Source organism: Salminus brasiliensis, chromosome 12 (assembly GCF_030463535.1).
Source record: "Salminus brasiliensis chromosome 12, fSalBra1.hap2, whole genome shotgun sequence".
Lineage (NCBI taxonomy): Eukaryota > Metazoa > Chordata > Actinopteri > Characiformes > Bryconidae > Salminus > Salminus brasiliensis.
Genome location: NC_132889.1, coordinates 9,276,920 through 9,297,860, shown reverse-complemented (window position 1 = coordinate 9,297,860; position 20,941 = coordinate 9,276,920). Strand labels below are relative to the sequence as shown.

The 20,941-nt window shown below is 40.7% G+C and overlaps 3 protein-coding genes across 3 annotated transcripts; all 3 read left to right on the top strand.

Moving 5' to 3' along the window:
- The first annotated feature begins 15,758 nt into the window (after positions 1–15,758).
- On the top strand, positions 15,759–16,070 carry LOC140574401 (histone H4). The gene has a single exon (XM_072694224.1). It carries the CDS (start codon positions 15,759–15,761, stop codon positions 16,068–16,070), a length of 312 nt encoding a protein of 103 aa, XP_072550325.1.
- Positions 16,071–16,908: 838 nt separating this feature from the next.
- On the top strand, positions 16,909–17,283 carry LOC140574311 (histone H2B). Its single transcript, XM_072694102.1, has one exon. It carries the CDS (start codon positions 16,909–16,911, stop codon positions 17,281–17,283), a length of 375 nt encoding a protein of 124 aa, XP_072550203.1.
- Positions 17,284–19,859: 2,576 nt separating this feature from the next.
- LOC140573702 (histone H1-like) lies at positions 19,860–20,483 on the top strand. The gene has a single exon (XM_072693213.1). It carries the CDS (start codon positions 19,860–19,862, stop codon positions 20,481–20,483), a length of 624 nt encoding a protein of 207 aa, XP_072549314.1.
- The last annotated feature ends 458 nt before the right edge of the window (positions 20,484–20,941 follow it).

The following is a 20,941-nucleotide window of genomic DNA, read 5'->3' as shown; positions in this document are numbered from 1 at the left end:
ACTCGTGTTTGTTCTTTCTTTCTTCAAATGTCTCTGTGGACACTGTGTCTTTAACTTGTAGTGTATTAGATTACATGGGACTACAACACCCATGATGCCTTACTACAAGTTCTGCCTATTGACACATGTGCCAAGTATTAAGGCTAGTCAAGTGCTGTTTTTAAACATTTTAGCACGGTTGTATTAATTTGCTACAACCTATGCCTTGAACTTCACATTGGTAAAGATCTTTTCTAATGGCCTGTGTCAGTGTTAACAGTGTGGGTACTAACTGGACAAAGGACTGCAAAGGTCATGTCAGTGTTTGTAAACCGCAGTAGAGATTCTGTCCCCATGTAACACAGAAAATTGGTATAGTGTAACTGATTCTCAGTATATTCACTTAGCTTTATTGATCCAAAGCTATAGCTTAGTGATCTTAGTCAGGGTTCAAATGTTTACATCTATTTAGATGTCATGTCATGTTTCTGTGTGTTATTGTATGTTTCATTGTTTGAATCAGCTTACATTAGGTCATTTCAGCCCTGGAAATGTACAACAAAAAGTAATAAAAAACCCCCAAAAGGAATATATCTGAAAATAAATGTAACTTGGACCTGCAGATTCATATTCTGACCACCAGATGGTATCCACACTTCATTCACGTTCTGTGACTACATAGTCTTAAGGCCTTGCACTGAAACTCCATCAGAAGCCTAAGGGGTAGGTCTAGCCAAACTGCTTCCACTCACCCTGACTTCATCATGAGCTCTACACTTACTTTGCTTACCGCAGTTTCTTTCCATCCTTCTTTCTCTTCCATTAACTGCATCATATGTCTATATGCCTTTGTATAAAGCAACATTCACTCTCTCTGCGTTTGTCTAATCTGGCAAATATGACAGTTATTAGAAGATGTATAGTGGAAACCTGAGGGATACAAATGGTAAACACGTGTAGCTTTAGTTGGCCTCATTAGGGTCTTTTCCCTTGTAGGCAAAATATACCATTCATTATACTCGTGTTTTTTCTTTCTTTCTTCAAATGTCTCTGTGGACACTGTGTCTTTAACTTGTAGTGTATTAGATTACATGGGACTACAACACCCATGATGCCTTACTACAAGTTCTGCCTATTGACACATGTGCCAAGTATTAAGGCTAGTCAAGTGCTGTTTTTAAACATTTTAGCACGGTTGTATTAATTTGCTACAACCTATGCCTTGAACTTCACATTGGTAAAGATCTTTTCTAATGGCCTGTGTCAGTGTTAACAGTGTGGGTACTAACTGGACAAAGGACTGCAAAGGTCATGTCAGTGTTTGTAAACCGCAGTAGAGATTCTGTCCCCATGTACCACAGAACATTGGTATAGTGAAACTGATTCTCAGTATATTCACTTAGCTTTACTGATCCAAAGCTATAGCTTAATGATCTTAGTCAGGGTTCAAATGTTTACATCTATTTAGATGTCATGTCATGTTTCTATGTGTTATTGTATGTTTCATTGTTTGAATCAGCTTACATTAGGTCATTTCAGCCCCTGTAAATGTACAACAAAAAGTAATAAAAAACCCCCAAAAGGAATATATCTGAAAATAAATGTAACTTGGACCTGCAGATTCATATTCTGACCACCAGATGGTATCCACACTTCATTCACGTTCTGTGACTACATAGTCTTAAGGCCTAGCACTGAAACTCCATCAGAAGCCTAAGGGGTAGGTCTAGCCAAACTGCTTCCACTCACCCTGACTTCATCATGAGCTCTGCACTTACTTTGCTTACCGCAGTTTCTTTCCATCCTTCTTTCTCTTCCATTAACTGCATCATATGTCTATATGCCTTTGCATAAAGCAACTTTCACTCCCTCTGCGTTTGTCTAATCTGGCAAATATGACAGTTATTAGAAGATGTATAGCGGAAACCTGAGGGATACAAATGGTAAACACGTGTAGCTTCAGTTGGCCTCATTAGGGGCTTTTCCCTTATAGGCAAAATATACCATTCATTATACTCGTGTTTGTTCTTTCTTTCTTCAAATGTCTCTGTGGACACTGTGTCTTTAACTTGTAGTGTATTAGATTACATGGGACTACAACACCCATGATGCCTTACTACAAGTTCTGCCTATTGACACATGTGCCAAGTATTAAGGCTAGTCAAGTGCTGTTTTTAAACATTTTAGCACGGTTGTATTAATTTGCTACAACCTATGCCTTGAACTTCACATTGGTAAAGATCTTTTCTAATGGCCTGTGTCAGTGTTAACAGTGTGGGTACTAACTGGACAAAGGACTGCAAAGGTCATGTCAGTGTTTGTAAACCGCAGTAGAGATTCTGTCCCCATGTAACACAGAACATTGGTATAGTGAAACTGATTCTCAGTATATTCACTTAGCTTTATTGATCCAAAGCTATAGCTTAGTGATCTTAGTCAGGGTTCAAATGTTTACATCTATTTAGATGTCATGTCATGTTTCTGTGTGTTATTGTATGTTTCATTGTTTGAATCAGCTTACATTAGGTCATTTCAGCCCCTGTAAATGTACAACAAAAAGTAATAAAAAAACCCCAAAAGGAATATATCTGAAAATAAATGTAACTATATCTGAAAATAAATGTAACTTGGACCTGCAGATTCATATTCTGACCACCAGATGGTATCCACACTTTGTTCACGTTCTGTGACTACATAGTCTTAAGGCCTAGCACTGAAACTCCATCAGAAGCCTAAGGGGTAGGTCTAGCAAAACTGCTTCCACTCAACCTGACTTCATCATGAGCTCTACACTTACTTTGCTTACCGCAGTTTCTTTCCATCCTTCTTTCTCTTCCATTAACTGCATCACATGTCTATATGCCTTTGTATAAAGCAACATTCACTCTCTCTGCGTTTGTCTAATCTGGCAAATATGACAGTTATTAGAAGATGTATAGCGGAAACCTGAGGGATACAAATGGTAAACACGTGTAGCTTTAGTTGGCCTCATTAGGGCTTTTCCCTTATAGGCAAAATATACCATTCATTATACTCGTGTTTGTTCTTTCTTTCTTCAAATGTCTCTGTGGACACTGTGTCTTTAACTTGTAGTGTATTAGATTACATGGGACTACAACACCCATGATGCCTTACTACAAGTTCTGCCTATTGACACATGTGCCAAGTATTAAGGCTAGTCAAGTGCTGTTTTTAAACATTTTAGCACGGTTGTATTAATTTGCTACAACCTATGCCTTGAACTTCACATTGGTAAAGATCTTTTCTAATGGCCTGTGTCAGTGTTAACAGTGTGGGTACTAACTGGACAAAGGACTGCAAAGGTCATGTCAGTGTTTGTAAACCGCAGTAGAGATTCTGTCCCCATGTAACACAGAAAATTGGTATAGTGTAACTGATTCTCAGTATATTCACTTAGCTTTATTGATCCAAAGCTATAGCTTAGTGATCTTAGTCAGGGTTCAAATGTTTACATCTATTTAGATGTCATGTCATGTTTCTGTGTTATTGTATGTTTCATTGTTTGAATCAGCTTACATTAGGTCATTTCAGCCCCTGTAAATGTACAACAAAAAGTAATAAAAAACCCCCAAAAGGAATATATCTGAAAATAAATGTAACTTGGACCTGCAGATTCATATTCTGACCACCAGATGGTATCCACACTTCATTCACGTTCTGTGACTACATAGTCTTAAGGCCTAGCACTGAAACTCCATCAGAAGCCTAAGGGGTAGGTCTAGCCAAACTGCTTCCACTCACCCTGACTTCATCATGAGCTCTGCACTTACTTTGCTTACCGCAGTTTCTTTCCATCCTTCTTTCTCTTCCATTAACTGCATCATATGTCTATATGCCTTTGTATAAAGCAACTTTCACTCCCTCTGCGTTTGTCTAATCTGGCAAATATGACAGTTATTAGAAGATGTATAGCGGAAACCTGAGGGATACAAATGGTAAACACGTGTAGCTTCAGTTGGCCTCATTAGGGGCTTTTCCCTTATAGGCAAAATATACCATTCATTATACTCGTGTTTGTTCTTTCTTTCTTCAAATGTCTCTGTGGACACTGTGTCTTTAACTTGTAGTGTATTAGATTACATGGGACTACAACACCCATGATGCCTTACTACAAGTTCTGCCTATTGACACATGTGCCAAGTATTAAGGCTAGTCAAGTGCTGTTTTTAAACATTTTAGCACGGTTGTATTAATTTGCTACAACCTATGCCTTGAACTTCACATTGGTAAAGATCTTTTCTAATGGCCTGTGTCAGTGTTAACAGTGTGGGTACTAACTGGACAAAGGACTGCAAAGGTCATGTCAGTGTTTGTAAACCGCAGTAGAGATTCTGTCCCCATGTAACACAGAAAATTGGTATAGTGTAACTGATTCTCAGTATATTCACTTAGCTTTATTGATCCAAAGCTATAGCTTAGTGATCTTAGTCAGGGTTCAAATGTTTACATCTATTTAGATGTCATGTCATGTTTCTGTGTGTTATTGTATGTTTCATTGTTTGAATCAGCTTACATTAGGTCATTTCAGCCCCTGTAAATGTACAACAAAAAGTAATAAAAAAACCCCAAAAGGAATATATCTGAAAATAAATGTAACTATATCTGAAAATAAATGTAATTTGTACCTGCAGATTCATATTCTGACCACCAGATGGTATCCACACTTCGTTCACGTTCTGTGACTACATAGTCTTAAGGCCTAGCACTGAAACTCCATCAGAAGCCTAAGGGGTAGGTCTAGCCAAACTGCTTCCACTCAACCTGACTTCATCATGAGCTCTACACTTACTTTGCTTACCGCAGTTTCTTTCCATCCTTCTTTCTCTTCCATTAACTGCATCATATGTCTATATGCCTTTGTATAAAGCAACTTTCACTCCCTCTGCGTTTGTCTAATCTGGCAAATATGACAGTTATTAGAAGATGTATAGCGGAAACCTGAGGGATACAAATGGTAAACACGTGTAGCTTCAGTTGGCCTCATTAGGGGCTTTTCCCTTATAGGCAAAATATACCATTCATTATACTCGTGTTTGTTCTTTCTTTCTTCAAATGTCTCTGTGGACACTGTGTCTTTAACTTGTAGTGTATTAGATTACATGGGACTACAACACCCATGATGCCTTACTACAAGTTCTGCCTATTGACACATGTGCCAAGTATTAAGGCTAGTCAAGTGCTGTTTTTAAACATTTTAGCACGGTTGTATTAATTTGCTACAACCTATGCCTTGAACTTCACATTGGTAAAGATCTTTTCTAATGGCCTGTGTCAGTGTTAACAGTGTGGGTACTAACTGGACAAAGGACTGCAAAGGTCATGTCAGTGTTTGTAAACCGCAGTAGAGATTCTGTCCCCATGTAACACAGAAAATTGGTATAGTGTAACTGATTCTCAGTATATTCACTTAGCTTTATTGATCCAAAGCTATAGCTTAGTGATCTTAGTCAGGGTTCAAATGTTTACATCTATTTAGATGTCATGTCATGTTTCTGTGTGTTATTGTATGTTTCATTGTTTGAATCAGCTTACATTAGGTCATTTCAGCCCCTGTAAATGTACAACAAAAAGTAATAAAAAAACCCCAAAAGGAATATATCTGAAAATAAATGTAACTATATCTGAAAATAAATGTAATTTGGACCTGCAGATTCATATTCTGACCACCAGATGGTATCCACACTTCGTTCACGTTCTGTGACTACATAGTCTTAAGGCCTAGCACTGAAACTCCATCAGAAGCCTAAGGGGTAGGTCTAGCCAAACTGCTTCCACTCAACCTGACTTCATCATGAGCTCTACACTTACTTTGCTTACCGCAGTTTCTTTCCATCCTTCTTTCTCTTCCATTAACTGCATCATATGTCTATATGCCTTTGTATAAAGCAACTTTCACTCTCTCTGCGTTTGTCTAATCTGGCAAATATGACAGTTATTAGAAGATGTATAGCGGAAACCTGAGGGATACAAATGGTAAACACGTGTAGCTTTAGTTGGCCTCATTAGGGTCTTTTCCCTTGTAGGCAAAATATACCATTCATTATACTCGTGTTTTTTCTTTCTTTCTTCAAATGTCTCTGTGGACACTGTGTCTTTAACTTGTAGTGTATTAGATTACATGGGACTACAACACCCATGATGCCTTACTACAAGTTCTGCCTATTGACACATGTGCCAAGTATTAAGGCTAGTCAAGTGCTGTTTTTAAACATTTTAGCACGGTTGTATTAATTTGCTACAACCTATGCCTTGAACTTCACATTGGTAAAGATCTTTTCTAATGGCCTGTGTCAGTGTTAACAGTGTGGGTACTAACTGGACAAAGGACTGCAAAGGTCATGTCAGTGTTTGTAAACCGCAGTAGAGATTCTGTCCCCATGTAACACAGAAAATTGGTATAGTGTAACTGATTCTCAGTATATTCACTTAGCTTTATTGATCCAAAGCTATAGCTTAGTGATCTTAGTCAGGGTTCAAATGTTTACATCTATTTAGATGTCATGTCATGTTTCTGTGTGTTATTGTATGTTTCATTGTTTGAATCAGCTTACATTCGGTCATTTCAGCCCCTGTAAATGTACAACAAAAAGTAATAAAAAAACCCCAAAAGGAATATATCTGAAAATAAATGTAACTATATCTGAAAATAAATGTAACTTGGACCTGCAGATTCATATTCTGACCACCAGATGGTATCCACACTTCATTCACGTTCTGTGACTACATAGTCTTAAGGCCTAGCACTGAAACTCCATCAGAAGCCTAAGGGGTAGGTCTAGCCAAACTGCTTCCACTCACCCTGACTTCATCATGAGCTCTGCACTTACTTTGCTTACCGCAGTTTCTTTCCATCCTTCTTTCTCTTCCATTAACTGCATCATATGTCTATATGCCTTTTTATAAAGCAACATTCACTCCCTCTGCGTTTGTCTAATCTGGCAAATATGACAGTTATTAGAAGATGTATAGCGGAAACCTGAGGGATACAAATGGTAAACACGTGTAGCTTCAGTTGGCCTCATTAGGGGCTTTTCCCTTATAGGCAAAATATACCATTCATTATACTCGTGTTTGTTCTTTCTTTCTTCAAATGTCTCTGTGGACACTGTGTCTTTAACTTGTAGTGTATTAGATTACATGGGACTACAACACCCATGATGCCTTACTACAAGTTCTGCCTATTGACACATGTGCCAAGTATTAAGGCTAGTCAAGTGCTGTTTTTAAACATTTTAGCACGGTTATATTAATTTGCTACAACCTATGCCTTGAACTTCACATTGGTAAAGATCTTTTCTAATGGCCTGTGTCAGTGTTAACAGTGTGGGTACTAACTGGACAAAGGACTGCAAAGGTCATGTCAGTGTTTGTAAACCGCAGTAGAGATTCTGTCCCCATGTAACACAGAAAATTGGTATAGTGTAACTGATTCTCAGTATATTCACTTAGCTTTATTGATCCAAAGCTATAGCTTAGTGATCTTAGTCAGGGTTCAAATGTTTACATCTATTTAGATGTCATGTCATGTTTCTGTGTGTTATTGTATGTTTCATTGTTTGAATCAGCTTACATTAGGTCATTTCAGCCCCTGTAAATGTACAACAAAAAGTAATAAAAAAACCCCAAAAGGAATATATCTGAAAATAAATGTAACTATATCTGAAAATAAATGTAACTTGGACCTGCAGATTCATATTCTGACCACCAGATGGTATCCACACTTTGTTCACGTTCTGTGACTACATAGTCTTAAGGCCTAGCACTGAAACTCCATCAGAAGCCTAAGGGGTAGGTCTAGCCAAACTGCTTCCACTCACCCTTACTTCATCATGAGCTCTGCACTTACTTTGCTTACCGCAGTTTCTTTCCATCCTTCTTTCTCTTCCATTAACTGCATCATATGTCTATATGCCTTTGTATAAAGCAACTTTCACTCCCTCTGCGTTTGTCTAATCTGGCAAATATGACAGTTATTAGAAGATGTATAGCGGAAACCTGAGGGATACAAATGGTAAACACGTGTAGCTTCAGTTGGCCTCATTAGGGGCTTTTCCCTTATAGGCAAAATATACCATTCATTATACTCGTGTTTGTTCTTTCTTTCTTCAAATGTCTCTGTGGACACTGTGTCTTTAACTTGTAGTGTATTAGATTACATGGGACTACAACACCCATGATGCCTTACTACAAGTTCTGCCTATTGACACATGTGCCAAGTATTAAGGCTAGTCAAGTGCTGTTTTTAAACATTTTAGCACGGTTGTATTAATTTGCTACAACCTATGCCTTGAACTTCACATTGGTAAAGATATTTTCTAATGGCCTGTGTCAGTGTTAACAGTGTGGGTACTAACTGGACAAAGGACTGCAAAGGTCATGTCAGTGTTTGTAAACCGCAGTAGAGATTCTGTCCCCATGTAACACAGAAAATTGGTATAGTGTAACTGATTCTCAGTATATTCACTTAGCTTTATTGATCCAAAGCTATAGCTTAGTGATCTTAGTCAGGGTTCAAATGTTTACATCTATTTAGATGTCATGTCATGTTTCTGTGTGTTATTGTATGTTTCATTGTTTGAATCAGCTTACATTAGGTCATTTCAGCCCCTGTAAATGTACAACAAAAAGTAATAAAAAACCCCCAAAAGGAATATATCTGAAAATAAATGTAACTTGGACCTGCAGATTCATATTCTGACCACCAGATGGTATCCACACTTCATTCACGTTCTGTGACTACATAGTCTTAAGGCCTAGCACTGAAACTCCATCAGAAGCCTAAGGGGTAGGTCTAGCCAAACTGCTTCCACTCACCCTGACTTCATCATGAGCTCTGCACTTACTTTGCTTACCGCAGTTTCTTTCCATCCTTCTTTCTCTTCCATTAACTGCATCATATGTCTATATGCCTTTGTATAAAGCAACTTTCACTCCCTCTGCGTTTGTCTAATCTGGCAAATATGACAGTTATTAGAAGATGTATAGCGGAAACCTGAGGGATACAAATGGTAAACACGTGTAGCTTCAGTTGGCCTCATTAGGGGCTTTTCCCTTATAGGCAAAATATACCATTCATTATACTCGTGTTTGTTCTTTCTTTCTTCAAATGTCTCTGTGGACACTGTGTCTTTAACTTGTAGTGTATTAGATTACATGGGACTACAACACCCATGATGCCTTACTACAAGTTCTGCCTATTGACACATGTGCCAAGTATTAAGGCTAGTCAAGTGCTGTTTTTAAACATTTTAGCACGGTTGTATTAATTTGCTACAACCTATGCCTTGAACTTCACATTGGTAAAGATCTTTTCTAATGGCCTGTGTCAGTGTTAACAGTGTGGGTACTAACTGGACAAAGGACTGCAAAGGTCATGTCAGTGTTTGTAAACCGCAGTAGAGATTCTGTCCCCATGTAACACAGAAAATTGGTATAGTGTAACTGATTCTCAGTATATTCACTTAGCTTTATTGATCCAAAGCTATAGCTTAGTGATCTTAGTCAGGGTTCAAATGTTTACATCTATTTAGATGTCATGTCATGTTTCTGTGTGTTATTGTATGTTTCATTGTTTGAATCAGCTTACATTAGGTCATTTCAGCCCCTGTAAATGTACAACAAAAAGTAATAAAAAAAAACCCAAAAGGAATATATCTGAAAATAAATGTAACTATATCTAAAAACTATATCAAATGTAATCTGGACCTGCAGATTCATATTCTGACCACCAGATGGTATCCACACTTCATTCATCATATTTCTAAGGCCTCTGCATAAAGCAACTTTTACCCCCTCTGTGCTTGTCTGCACATATGACTGTTATTCGAATATGTATACCATAAACCTGGGGAATCTAAATGGTAAATATATATAAGTGGGGCGTGTGTGTGTGTGTGTGTGTGTGCTTGCGTGCGTGCGTGCACGCAACTCTCATTTGTAAACATATGGCATGCTTGATGTAAACTTTGAGGGCCTATTCATTCTGACAGATACAAACACAAATACATACCCTGTACTGGTTATATGTGTTTGAGCAATATGTGTTGATAGAGGAAGGATCGTGTTTTATAGATTCAACCATTCAATTGATGTGTGTTTGTTCTTTTTTTATTTAAAAGTCTTTGTGGACACAGTGTCTTTATATTGTAGTGTTAAGATCAATGACTACAATTCCCACGATGAACTACAAGTTCAGCCTATTGACAAATGTGCCATGTATTGGCTCATTTAGAGCTGTGATCTCAGTGTGTGGTTGCATAGTTAGAATAGCGTGATGTAGTGTTTGGACTTACTTGGTTGTATGTGAGACCAAGGCGCATATGTGAACAGCCATCAATATTGAGTCAACAGCTGACCTAGGTATGTGTGGTGTTAAGAGAAATGTTAGCTACTTTTAATGTTCATACATGTCCATGTGAAACGTCGTCCTTTTTTCATTACAGTTTGCGTCGCTTCGTGGAATGGGCGTGTGCTCAGCTCTGTTGTGGTGCCGTTAGTACGATAACGTTAACGTTAAAACTCGATTACTCGAAAACTCCATTGTGCCGAGAGCAATGTTTTACACCCAGTCACAGCAAATCGATGTATAACTGCCGTTGCTTGATCTATGTGTGGAGTTGCACTTGGAGCCAGTTTAGCGATTAGCAGCGTGGCTAACGCAGCTAGCTGGCATAAACAGCAAACACAAACATGGGCCTAATTATGGGGTGTGTGTTGATTAAATCAGAACTATACGTTTGAATAAAATCAGAATGTCGCCGTCAACGCCGGTGTGGCAAAAAAATAATTGTACCGTCTGCACAGCGGGTAAAAATGCGCGGGTAGGCCATCAGAAGCCTAAGGGGTAGGTCTAGCCAAACTGCTTCCACTCACCCTTACTTCATCATGAGCTCTGCACTTACTTTGCTTACCGCAGTTTCTTTCCATCCTTCTTTCTCTTCCATTAACTGCATCATATGTCTATATGCCTTTGTATAAAGCAACTTTCACTCCCTCTGCGTTTGTCTAATCTGGCAAATATGACAGTTATTAGAAGATGTATAGCGGAAACCTGAGGGATACAAATGGTAAACACGTGTAGCTTCAGTTGGCCTCATTAGGGGCTTTTCCCTTATAGGCAAAATATACCATTCATTATACTCGTGTTTGTTCTTTCTTTCTTCAAATGTCTCTGTGGACACTGTGTCTTTAACTTGTAGTGTATTAGATTACATGGGACTACAACACCCATGATGCCTTACTACAAGTTCTGCCTATTGACACATGTGCCAAGTATTAAGGCTAGTCAAGTGCTGTTTTTAAACATTTTAGCACGGTTGTATTAACTTGCTACAACCTATGCCTTGAACTTCACATTGGTAAAGATCTTTTCTAATGGCCTGTGTCAGTGTTAACAGTGTGGGTACTAACTGGACAAAGGACTGCAAAGGTCATGTCAGTGTTTGTAAACCGCAGTAGAGATTCTGTCCCCATGTAACACAGAACATTGGTATAGTGAAACTGATTCTCAGTATATTCACTTAGCTTTATTGATCCAAAGCTATAGCTTAGTGATCTTAGTCAGGGTTCAAATGTTTACATCTATTTAGATGTCATGTCATGTTTCTGTGTGTTATTGTATGTTTCATTGTTTGAATCAGCTTACATTAGGTCATTTCAGCCCCTGTAAATGTACAACAAAAAGTAATAAAAAACCCCCAAAAGGAATATATCTGAAAATAAATGTAACTTGGACCTGCAGATTCATATTCTGACCACCAGATGGTATCCACACTTCATTCACGTTCTGTGACTACATAGTCTTAAGGCCTAGCACTGAAACTCCATCAGAAGCCTAAGGGGTAGGTCTAGCCAAACTGCTTCCACTCACCCTGACTTCATCATGAGCTCTGCACTTACTTTGCTTACCGCAGTTTCTTTCCATCCTTCTTTCTCTTCCATTAACTGCATCATATGTCTATATGCCTTTGTATAAAGCAACTTTCACTCCCTCTGCGTTTGTCTAATCTGGCAAATATGACAGTTATTAGAAGATGTATAGCGGAAACCTGAGGGATACAAATGGTAAACACGTGTAGCTTCAGTTGGCCTCATTAGGGGCTTTTCCCTTATAGGCAAAATATACCATTCATTATACTCGTGTTTGTTCTTTCTTTCTTCAAATGTCTCTGTGGACACTGTGTCTTTAACTTGTAGTGTATTAGATTACATGGGACTACAACACCCATGATGCCTTACTACAAGTTCTGCCTATTGACACATGTGCCAAGTATTAAGGCTAGTCAAGTGCTGTTTTTAAACATTTTAGCACGGTTGTATTAATTTGCTACAACCTATGCCTTGAACTTCACATTGGTAAAGATCTTTTCTAATGGCCTGTGTCAGTGTTAACAGTGTGGGTACTAACTGGACAAAGGACTGCAAAGGTCATGTCAGTGTTTGTAAACCACAGTAGAGATTCTGTCCCCATGTAACACAGAAAATTGGTATAGTGTAACTGATTCTCAGTATATTCACTTAGCTTTATTGATCCAAAGCTATAGCTTAGTGATCTTAGTCAGGGTTCAAATGTTTACATCTATTTAGATGTCATGTCATGTTTCTGTGTGTTATTGTATGTTTCATTGTTTGAATCAGCTTACATTAGGTCATTTCAGCCCCTGTAAATGTACAACAAAAAGTAATAAAAAAAAACCCAAAAGGAATATATCTGAAAATAAATGTAACTATATCTAAAAACTATATCAAATGTAATCTGGACCTGCAGATTCATATTCTGACCACCAGATGGTATCCACACTTCATTCATCATATTTCTAAGGCCTCTGCATAAAGCAACTTTTACCCCCTCTGTGCTTGTCTGCACATATGACTGTTATTCGAATATGTATACCATAAACCTGGGGAATCTAAATGGTAAATATATATAAGTGGGGCGTGTGTGTGTGTGTGTGTGTGTGCTTGCGTGCGTGCGTGCACGCAACTCTCATTTGTAAACATATGGCATGCTTGATGTAAACTTTGAGGGCCTATTCATTCTGACAGATACAAACACAAATACATACCCTGTACTGGTTATATGTGTTTGAGCAATATGTGTTGATAGAGGAAGGATCGTGTTTTATAGATTCAACCATTCAATTGATGTGTGTTTGTTCTTTTTTTATTTAAAAGTCTTTGTGGACACAGTGTCTTTATATTGTAGTGTTAAGATCAATGACTACAATTCCCACGATGAACTACAAGTTCAGCCTATTGACAAATGTGCCATGTATTGGCTCATTTAGAGCTGTGATCTCAGTGTGTGGTTGCATAGTTAGAATAGCGTGATGTAGTGTTTGGACTTACTTGGTTGTATGTGAGACCAAGGCGCATATGTGAACAGCCATCAATATTGAGTCAACAGCTGACCTAGGTATGTGTGGTGTTAAGAGAAATGTTAGCTACTTTTAATGTTCATACATGTCCATGTGAAACGTCGTCCTTTTTTCATTACAGTTTGCGTCGCTTCGTGGAATGGGCGTGTGCTCAGCTCTGTTGTGGTGCCGTTAGTACGATAACGTTAACGTTAAAACTCGATTACTCGAAAACTCCATTGTGCCGAGAGCAATGTTTTACACCCAGTCACAGCAAATCGATGTATAACTGCCGTTGCTGGATCTATGTGTGGAGTTGCACTTGGAGCCAGTTTAGCGATTAGCAGCGTGGCTAACGCAGCTAGCTGGCATAAACAGCAAACACAAACATGGGCCTAATTATGGGGTGCAATTTCCTATTGACCACGGAACAGTACCGCCTGCTGAGTTGTAGTATGAATAAAAAGTACGCAAAGTTAGCGATTAGCATGTTAGCTATCTCGGTTAGCACAAACAATAACACAGGCCAGTGCGTATATAGTTGCCAGATAAATACAAACTCACTCGAGGCAGCCAAGGTTTAGTATGAACGGTGTATATAGCTTTATTTATGTTAACTGTCGTGGTTGACTTGGGTGATTTGTGTCCCAGCTACTCGTGTAACCGAGAGGCTAGCTAGCTAACTTTCACATGAGAATTTCCCCACTGCGGGACTAATAAAGGACTATCTTATCTTAACTTGGAGAGTAGCGCGATGGCTAGGTGGCTGTAATACGATAATACGGACTCGTGTGCAATTGGAACAAGTGAGGGACAAACGGTCGTGCTTAAACCAAGCTACCAGCAGCGTATCTTCTGGGTTTTAGAGCCGGGTGGCGTGTGTAGTTGGCTAATTAGTGTTTGTTCACGAAATATATTTTCCGGAAGTTACCGAAACGACAAATGAATGTAGCTAATTTCGCTCGCAAAAAAACGCCAACAGAAACCTAGTGTGTCCGCGTCTTAACTGAAGTTTGTTTGCCAATTCCCAAACAGCTCACTACTCCCTACAGAGTGCATATAATAATGGCTTCTACACTCACGTAGTGCACTATTTAGGGAGTAGTGGAGTGCCATTGTTTTTGTGTCCCCAACCAATTATAATTTATGGAGATTTGAGGGCATTCTGTGGTTCAGAAAGAAGAGTTGTAGCCTTTGTTGACATGTATTAATAATAATGATATTATCATTGTAATTGCAAATAAACATTTGATCACTGTTTTCTAAAGGTCAAAGGTCACATGGCCCCTATCCACTTCTATTTAGTGAAAAGGAGTCATAGGCTGTGTGTATGAGTATGAGCCTACTTTGAGTCACTGTAAATTCATGTTAAGCTAAGGCCTGGCTGGCTTAAGTCACTGGGATTTATTTATTTATTTATGTATGTATTTATGAATGACTTCATCATTAGACCTAGCTATTTCTGAAGTTATTATGACTCCTAATTATAACTGAACAGCCTAGCTTTCAGACCTGCTTGACTTTACAAAGTTTACAAAGTTGAATCATGAGGAGTTAAAGGATTCACAGTGAAGGAAAGGCATGATCCAGTGTGTGTTGCAATATTATGTAGCAACCGTTGTTTGTTCCTGTTACACCATGGTTAATATATTATGATTGTGATCAGAGCAGTTCAACAGTATAGATGGTTTGGTAACTTTTATCAGTAATTTATAAATAGTTCTGACCAGAGGAGGATGGGTCTCCCTTGTTAGTTTGGCATGCTCACTGGGGGTCTTTGATCCTTCATGTCTTACGTTATTTATTTGTCTCTGTCTTTTACTAATGACTAATTATGTAAAGCACTGTACAAATAAATTTGACTTGACTTCTGAATCTATGGACTCTCCCCCTCGGTGGAGCCTGGATGCCATTGTGTGGCCAGACTGTGAAACTGCAAGCAGTAGAAGGAAGACATGCTGCAAATACATTGGAAAGTGATGCTATTATTGTTTGGCTTATCAGATTGCCCCCCAAGTTGCAATACACCACATGTTACATGAACAACATGACCATCTTATGTGTTAATGAAATCCACATTAAAACTATCTAAATAGAGCACTTTGAATTGTGAACATGTGTACATCCAGAGCGAACTGAAACAAAAGACAATTCAGCTAGTTGACTCTATTTTGTGTGGCTACCCACTCAGTGCCTATATATATGCGATGTTTGAGTGGTCTAGTCACGTAGGTACAGAACACTTGTTTTCCTGTACAGCGTCTAGAAGATGAGACGGAGCTAATATAGTGTGACGTCACTCTTGTTTTCAACTAGGTCCTATAGAGCGGTATAACAGGCGTGCCTCGGGTGCTGCAGCTTCATTGATTCTCTTCTCGTCGACTGGGAAAAGAAGCAGAGAGAATGTCTGGCAGAGGCAAGGGAGGCAAAGGCCTTGGAAAAGGAGGCGCCAAGCGTCATCGTAAAGTGCTTCGCGATAACATCCAGGGTATCACTAAGCCGGCTATTCGTCGTCTGGCTCGTCGTGGTGGCGTCAAGCGTATCTCCGGTCTGATCTACGAGGAGACCCGCGGTGTGCTCAAAGTGTTCCTGGAGAACGTGATCAGGGACGCAGTCACGTACACCGAGCATGCTAAAAGAAAGACCGTCACCGCTATGGATGTGGTGTACGCCCTGAAGCGCCAGGGACGCACTCTATACGGCTTCGGAGGTTAAACGCTCGGCTTAAACAAATCTTAAACACAACGGCTCTTTTAAGAGCCACCCACAGATCCAACAAAAGAGATTGTTTTTCATGTTAGTTTGTTTGTTTTAAATACGGTAGTCAATAAGTGAATGAAAATTTGAAAAAATGAAAATATCTCCAGGACACTTAAGTAGTTAACCTGCATGAGGAATAAAAAGTGATCTAATGATATACTTACTTTTTCCATTTTCCCCCGTGTGCGTTGTTTTAGAATTCAGAACTGTACGTGTTAAAAACCTTATATAAACATTGAGCCGTCTGCGTCCCTTATTTGTTTGTTTATTTGCAAATAAGTCAGTGATGATCATGGAACTCCCGGCCGCTCTGTGTTAAGAAGTTAATCTTCAGAAGGAATAAACATTATATTTCTGTGTATAATAAGCTTCAATACACATTATATATGTAAATAGTACATACGTGCATATTGTCTTCCTTTCCCCCCCGTGTGTGTTGATTAAATCAGAACTATACGTTTGAATAAAATCAGAATGTCGCCGTCAACGCCGGTGTGGCAAAAAAATAATTGTACCGTCTGCACAGCGGGTAAAAATGCGCGGGTAGGCGAACAAAGAGAATGCTGCTGAGGGGAGGGGGAGGGGGAAGCGGGTGTAGGGAGGCAAGAGAGGGGGAGGGGGTGGAGAGACGGGAACGGAGGGTTGAGAAGAAGCGAGCATTCAACTGTTGTCCAATGGTCGTTTGACGGCATTCTGGAGGCGGAAACTCGTCTAATTAGAATGTTAGAGTCTAAATAATGTTGGAGCTTGTCACCTCCCCCTCATTCTTCAGTCTTATTCGACGACGAGCAGAATGCCTGAGCCAGCCAAGTCCGCCCCGAAGAAGGGATCTAAGAAAGCCGTGACCAAGACGGCCGGGAAAGGAGGCAAGAAGCGCAGAAAGTCCAGGAAGGAAAGCTATGCTATCTACGTGTATAAGGTGCTGAAGCAGGTCCACCCAGACACTGGTATCTCCTCCAAAGCGATGGGCATCATGAACTCGTTCGTGAACGACATCTTCGAGCGTATCGCCGGTGAGTCTTCTCGTTTGGCTCACTACAACAAGCGTTCTACTATCACCTCCAGGGAGATCCAGACCGCTGTGCGTCTGCTACTTCCCGGTGAGTTGGCCAAGCACGCCGTGTCCGAGGGCACAAAAGCCGTGACCAAGTACACCAGCTCCAAGTAAACAGTGTTCGCGGCATAATCAAAACCCAACGGCTCTTTTAAGAGCCACCCACGTTTTCCACCAAAGAGCAGTTTTTACGCGAGAGAACCAAGTCACAGATGGTAAGCCTTCAATTTACGTCTGTATGTTACTTCCAGAGAGTACAGCCTTTGGTGTAGAAGTAATTGTTTCAATTATATAAGGATGTATGCATATGTAAGTCAATAGATTTATTCTTGTTTGTTGGCATTTAATTGGTGTAGTGTGTACTAGGATTAAGTGGCAGAATAGCAAACTATTATACTGTGCCATACTAACCATATGAAGTGGGCTTGAAATGATCAGCATTACAGGTGTGGAAGAGTGTAGGGTTCATCCATAATATTACACACTTGATCTTGGTAATGAAAGGTGCCTCTTAAAACTAGAGGCTGGTCTGGTGGATGTAATAAGGCCTTATTGGGGGCTGACTTGTTGGGGGGAGGGAAAGAAGAAAATAAGTGACCTCCACAAGCTTTTTGGTTGGGTTACAAAAGTTGGTCAAAGTCTTTGAGTGAGATATGAGTGAGCAAAAGTAGGTCTAGAGCTAGGCTTTTGATACAGTGGTAGAGAGCAAGGCCGGCTTGAGGAAGGTAGAGTAAGTAAATAATAGGTTTGTAGCTGGGCTTCAGGTTTATGATGAAGGTGGATTGAGTTAAAGTGGCTGTGAGTTGGGCCTTAGCCTAAAGATACAAAGGAAGGTTCAGTAAAATTAAATTTCAACATCAGCCGTCAGCCTTATGATTCAGTGAGGGCAAGCAACAGTAGATGCACACAAGGCCTTGGCCTACTGATAAATGTAAAACTAAGACAGCTTAAAATGGGTCAAATTAAAGTTCTAAAAAAATCTGTTGGGGCAAGAATGAGAATAGGGTTGTTTTGTGTTGAGGTTAGTTGATATTGTCATTAAAGTGAGGATGCAGTTAATTTGTATTAGGGTTAGAGAGAGTACATGCTTTTTCATTAAGCATAGAATAAGATTGTTTTTTTTTTTATTAGGGTTATAGTGCAGATTGAGTTATTGTGTTTGGGTTAGACTGAGGTTGGGGTTTTCTTTTATTAGGGCTAGGAGGAAGATTTTGTTTTAGGGTTAGGAGTATGGAGTTATATTGTATTGGGGCTTTTTGGTTGGGTCACAAAAGGATGAAGTTAGTCCAAGTCTTAGGTCTATGGTGAGTTTTGAGTGAGCAAAAGTAGGTGCTGGTGTATAGGTTGGAAGCAAGGCAAAATGATGAAGGTAAAGTAAGTAAATATGGGTTTGTAGCTGGGCCTCGGGCTTTACCATGAGAAAAGTAGGTCAGTGAAAGTATGTTTAGCGCAGACATGTGGTCAGCCTTATGATTCAGTGACAGCAAGCAACAGTAGATACACAAGGCCATGACCCACTGATGAATGTATAACTAAGTAGAATGGTCATAGCATAATATGGGCTGAGTGAGAGTTTAACAAATTAACTTGAGTTGTGTTACTGGAGGGATGGGATTAATTTGTATTAGGGTAAGAATGAGATTGAGAGTTATTAAGAGTTATTTCATGTTAGGGTTAGAATGAGAATGGATTTGTTTTGTATTAGTGCAAGAATTAGGGAGGGTTTTTTGTATTACGGATAAGAAGGAATTGGGTTATTTCATCTTGGGATTAGAGAGAGGAGGTGTTATTGTAGATGGATTTTATTTTTTATTTTTTTTTAGATTAGGGTTAGAAGGTTGGAACGGTTTTGTTTTAGGGTTAGAAGGAGGAATGTGTTCTTTTGTATCTGTGTAAGAATGAGATTGGGGTTATTTTGTACTATGGTTGGAGGAAGGATGGGGTTATTTCATTTGATGGTTAGAGAGAAGAAGGTGGTGATTTTGTATTAGGGTTAGAATGAGTTTGGGCTTATTTAATATAAGGGTCGGAGAGAGGACTTTATTCTTTTCCATTATGTTTTAAGGTCGATTGTCACGGGGAGAGTCGTTCCGAGTGTGGGAGCCCTGGTGACAAAGACGCATCGACGGTGAGAGTCATACTGCGGGAGTCACAACGCACACATGGCAACACTGTGCTTTACACACCTCTCAAGGGCGCCCCGCACGACGAGCAAAACAACGCACCCATGCATCGGATTCCCAACACGCTCTCACCGAGGCTCTCCTCTATCGCTCCGGACAAGGCTCGCCCAGCTCGCAACACATTTTGACGCCGTTTTCCACCGATTAGCACGTCAAATGCGCCGTCGCCCGTTCCGCACGCCGGCAGCGCGGCACGCTTTGGTGTGCGCCGTGCGAAAAGCGGCGTCGTTTCGCTGCCCTTCCCGCCTTCTCTACACACGATGGAGCCTTTCGGAGACGATAGAGCATTTCCACGATCGCCAGGTTGGGCTTTCGCTCATATTTCGCTCGACAAACGCCGAGAGAAAACACAAGTGCGAGTCTTTCGTTGCGGCACGGCTGCACGGGCGAGTTGAGTCCACAACGTTCTCATGTGACTTTTAAGGGCCGCCCCCCTCGCTGCAGCCGGAGGTTCCACAGAACGCTGCAGCAGTTTGTGCTCACTCCAGCTCTCAGCAAAGCAGAACAATGGCAGAAGTCGCTCCAGCCCCAGCCGCCTCGGCGCCCGCCAAGGCCCCCAAGAAGAAGGCCGCCGCCCGCCCCAAGAAAGCCGGCCCCAGCGTCGGCGAGCTCATCGTCAAGGCCGTCTCTGCGTCCAAGGAGAGGAGCGGCGTGTCTCTCGCCGCCCTGAAGAAAGCCCTGGCTGCCGGCGGCTACGACGTCGAGAAGAACAACTCACGCGTTAAGCTCGCCGTCAAGAGCCTCGTCACCAAGGGCACTCTGGTGCAGACCAAAGGCACCGGCGCGTCGGGCTCTTTCAAGCTTAACAAGAAGCAGACCGAGGCTAAGAAGAAGCCGGCCGCCAAGAAGCCGGCACCTAAAGCTAAGAAGCCGGCCGCCAAGAAACCAGCCGCGGCCAAGAAGCCCAAGAAGGTAGCAGCCAAGAAACCCACTGCGGCTAAGAAATCCCCCAAGAAGGCCAAGAAGCCCGTCGCGGCCGCTAAGAAGGCAGCGAAAAGCCCCAAGAAGGCCAAGAAGCCGGTGCCTCCCAAAAAGGCGACCAAGAGCCCAAAGAAAGCCAAAGCGGTCAAGCCTAAAGCAGCTAAGCCCAAAGCGGCGAAGGCGAAAAAGGCTGCCCCTAAGAAGAAGTAAACAGTCACGCCCTTTACATTTTATGTCTTGTTTCCCTCTACAACGGCTCTTTTAAGAGCCACCCCACAGTTTCATCTCAAACAGCTTTATTTTCCTTGTTACTGCAAAATGAATCAAAAAACAAACAAAAAACGTTAAGCCGGAAGAAGAACAGCAGTAACTATCCCATAAAATAGCTCTATTTACAATAGTGTACATATTTTCGGGTTTGACTTTGCTTTCCTTCTATGATCAGAGTACTTTATGGCCGTACGTGTTTTATTTGAGCGGGAAAGGAAACACTGGGCATGAGTGTGTGTGTGTGTGTGTGTGTGTGGGGGGGGGTTCTTTCTTTACACCGTTTTCTTTCTTTCTCTCTCTCGCTCTCGCTCAACCAGACACACAGCACGAGAGGAGGAGGGGGTCGGGTTGCAAAGCGAGCAGAGGTGGGAGGACGCTAGAGTCTGACGGCGGATATG